This window comes from Sinocyclocheilus grahami, unplaced genomic scaffold (genome assembly GCF_001515645.1).
Source record: "Sinocyclocheilus grahami isolate Dianchi unplaced genomic scaffold, SAMN03320097.WGS_v1.1 scaffold1622.1, whole genome shotgun sequence".
In the NCBI taxonomy this organism is placed as follows: Eukaryota; Metazoa; Chordata; class Actinopteri; order Cypriniformes; family Cyprinidae; genus Sinocyclocheilus; species Sinocyclocheilus grahami.
This window is the reverse complement of record NW_015506801.1, coordinates 180,044-182,894: the sequence shown is the minus strand read 5'-3', so window position 1 is coordinate 182,894 and position 2,851 is coordinate 180,044. Positions and strand designations below refer to the sequence as shown.

General features: G+C 34.3%; 1 protein-coding gene across 1 annotated transcript in view; it reads left to right on the top strand.

The window, feature by feature from the left end:
* LOC107571621 (ras/Rap GTPase-activating protein SynGAP-like) overlaps positions 1-2,851 on the top strand; it is a gene marked incomplete at its 5' end in the record, with an annotated part of 86,500 nt that overhangs the window by 59,125 nt on the left and 24,524 nt on the right. The window contains one exon of the mRNA XM_016257954.1: positions 1,006-1,207. Within this exon, the coding sequence (XP_016113440.1) occupies positions 1,006-1,207 (202 nt within the window). The remainder of the gene's footprint in view (positions 1-1,005; positions 1,208-2,851) is intronic.

Here is a 2,851-nt window from a genome sequence, read left to right as displayed (position 1 = left end):
GAGAGTGTGTGTGTGTGTGTGTGAGAGAGAGTGAGTGAGTGAGTGTGTGAGAGTGTGTGTGTGTGAGGGAGGGAGTGTGTGTGTGTGGGTGTATCTGTGTGTGTGGATAATGGTGATGATGATGGTGATGCTCTGCAGGAGAGTTCATCCGTGCGCTGTACGAGTCGGAGGAGAACTGTGAGGTGGATCCGATGCGAACGCCTCCGTCGGTGCTGTCGGATCATCAGGCTAACCTGCGCATGTGCTGTGAACTAGCGCTCTGCAAGATCATCAACTCACACTGGTCAGTTCCTGTCAGCTGACCAATCCTTGCTTCAGTAACTTTAACACTTTCACATGTTCACGGATCTCTGGTGTCACGTGACATGCAGCTAAACTAATACACCATTTTTTATAGTAAGTGTTTCATTTTGATTTGTTTTTATTTAAATTTATTTAGATTTTGCGTTTTAATTATTTATTACAAATTGTTTTATTTTGGTTACATGTATTTAAAAATTTTATTTCAATTTTACATTTTTATGATGTAGTCCATTTTAATTTATGCAGTTTATTTTAGTAGTTTTATTTTGAAATTATTTATTTTAAAATTTTTATGATTTAATTATTATTGTGTTATTTTAATTGTTTTTTATGTTTATTTCAATTGTACAGTTTTATGTAGTTAATTCATTTTTTATTTTATTACATAGTTATGATTTAATTCATTATTAGTATTTTAATGGTTTTTATTTTTAAATTATTTCAATTGTATTATTTAATTAATTATTCGTAAGTGTTTTATTTTTATTGTTTTTTAATTTATTTTTTTTTAATGTAGTTAATAAGTGTTTTATTTTGATGCAATGTACTAGATTAGACATACTAATTCATAGCTTCCAGAGCTGTGTGAAAGCCAGTGTTGAAGTGCGAGGTGTTTTTAGTGTAGGGATGTCAGTGCATGATGGGATGTGTTCTCTCTCTGCAGCTCTCTCTCCCACGCTGCTGTGTGTGTGTTCTCTGCAGGTTCAGTGGGAAGGAGGACTATCTGGGCTTCATGAATGAGTTCCTGGAGATGGAGTGGGGCTCCATGCAGCAGTTCCTGTACGAGATCTCTAATCTGGAGTGTGTGAGTAACGCCGGGGCGTTTGAGGGCTACATCGACCTGGGCCGCGAGCTCTCCATCCTGCACAGTCTGCTGTGGGAGGTCATGGCGCAGTTGAGTAAGGTACGGCCCACTGTTCATTTCTCTGACCAATCATTTTCGTCAATGACATTTTTACACAGTTGAAAACGAGAGGATAAAAACTCTTTTACAAATGTATAAGCCCTTTCACACCAAAAGTGAAATGAATACGGCTCAAGCTGAAGGAAATATAAAATCACGTCTGTACAGTAGAGGGCGCAGCTCAAACTAATCACATGAAGAATATGATGCAGGAGAAGAAAGTTCAACACTATTCAGCAATAACACAAATTATACACAAATGTCAATTTTTGCTTATTAGTATGGATGAATTGGATCACTGAAGGTCAGCAGCAAAGACATTAGTTAATAACATGGGATTAACTATATAAATGATATTTGTCTTATTTAACATATTTAATTAATCGCAGGTTTGTATAATATTCCGAGTTTGTATTTGACTGTTTGTATTGATTCTGAGGAACGCTGAATGTGTTTTTGAGTAAACACATGTTGATATTTAGTCTAGAGCTACAGTAAGATCATGTTCACACACAACGCTCTGCACTGACTCCTGATTTCTGTCACCACGGCAACACCAGAGCTGTCACTCAACACATGGAAACAAAGTAACTGCTGGTACTTATTTGAAAAAGTAACTCCGATATTTTCCTTCTAAATTAAAAAGTATTGCGTTACTTTACTAGTTACTTGAAAAAAAGAAATCTGATTACGTAACTTGCGTTACTTAAGTGAATGTTTGCAAATTATTGTGAGAATATCAGATGTGTGTGCCAGTATATTGAATCCGTGCATTCAGTTTTAAAGGGACAGCAGACTAATTTAGTTATTGTCTTTGTCATTATTGTTAATGAATCAAGAAAAGAAAGAGAAAATCACTCACTGCTCTTGAATTAATCACTTTAGTAGCCCTAATAAGGATGAATCTCATTTTAATTTATACAAATAAATACCATTGATGTTTCATTTGGTATTTCAAAAGAGGACCATGTTCTTTTCTCTTATTAAGAAGTGATTTTACTTCATTTTGACATAAAGACATGGTTTGTTAGGATAGGACAATATTTGGCTGAGATACAACTATTTGAAAATCTGGAATCTGAGGGTGCAAAAAAATCTAAATATTGAGAAAATCATCTTTAAAGTTGTTCAAATGAAGTTCTTAGCAATGCATATTACTAATCAAACATTAAGTTTTGATATATTTACGGTAGGACATTTACTAAATATCTTCATGGAACATGATCTTTACTTAATATCCTAATGATTTTTGGCATAAAAGAGAAATGTATAATTGTGACCCATATAATGTATTGTTGGCTATTGCTACAAATATACCCCAGCGACTTAACACTGCTTTTGTGCTGCAGGCTCACATTTTAGCTCAGCATTGCCGTCTAATCAGCCAATATTGTCTTAAATAGCCTGCATAGCACTTCATCTTTTATAACATGGGATTTTGACCAAATAATACTCAATCTTGATTTTTGTAAAATGTTGCAACGATGTTAAAAAAAATGTATTTTTGTTTTTTGTGAAAAATTACAGTTTTGGACATATAAGATAATAAAAAATAATTTAGTAACTACAAAAGAGCATGTAAAGCAAATATCTTTCCCGGATCCGCGCAATTTTTTCACCTTTTTTCCCGCTTACACTGGTATG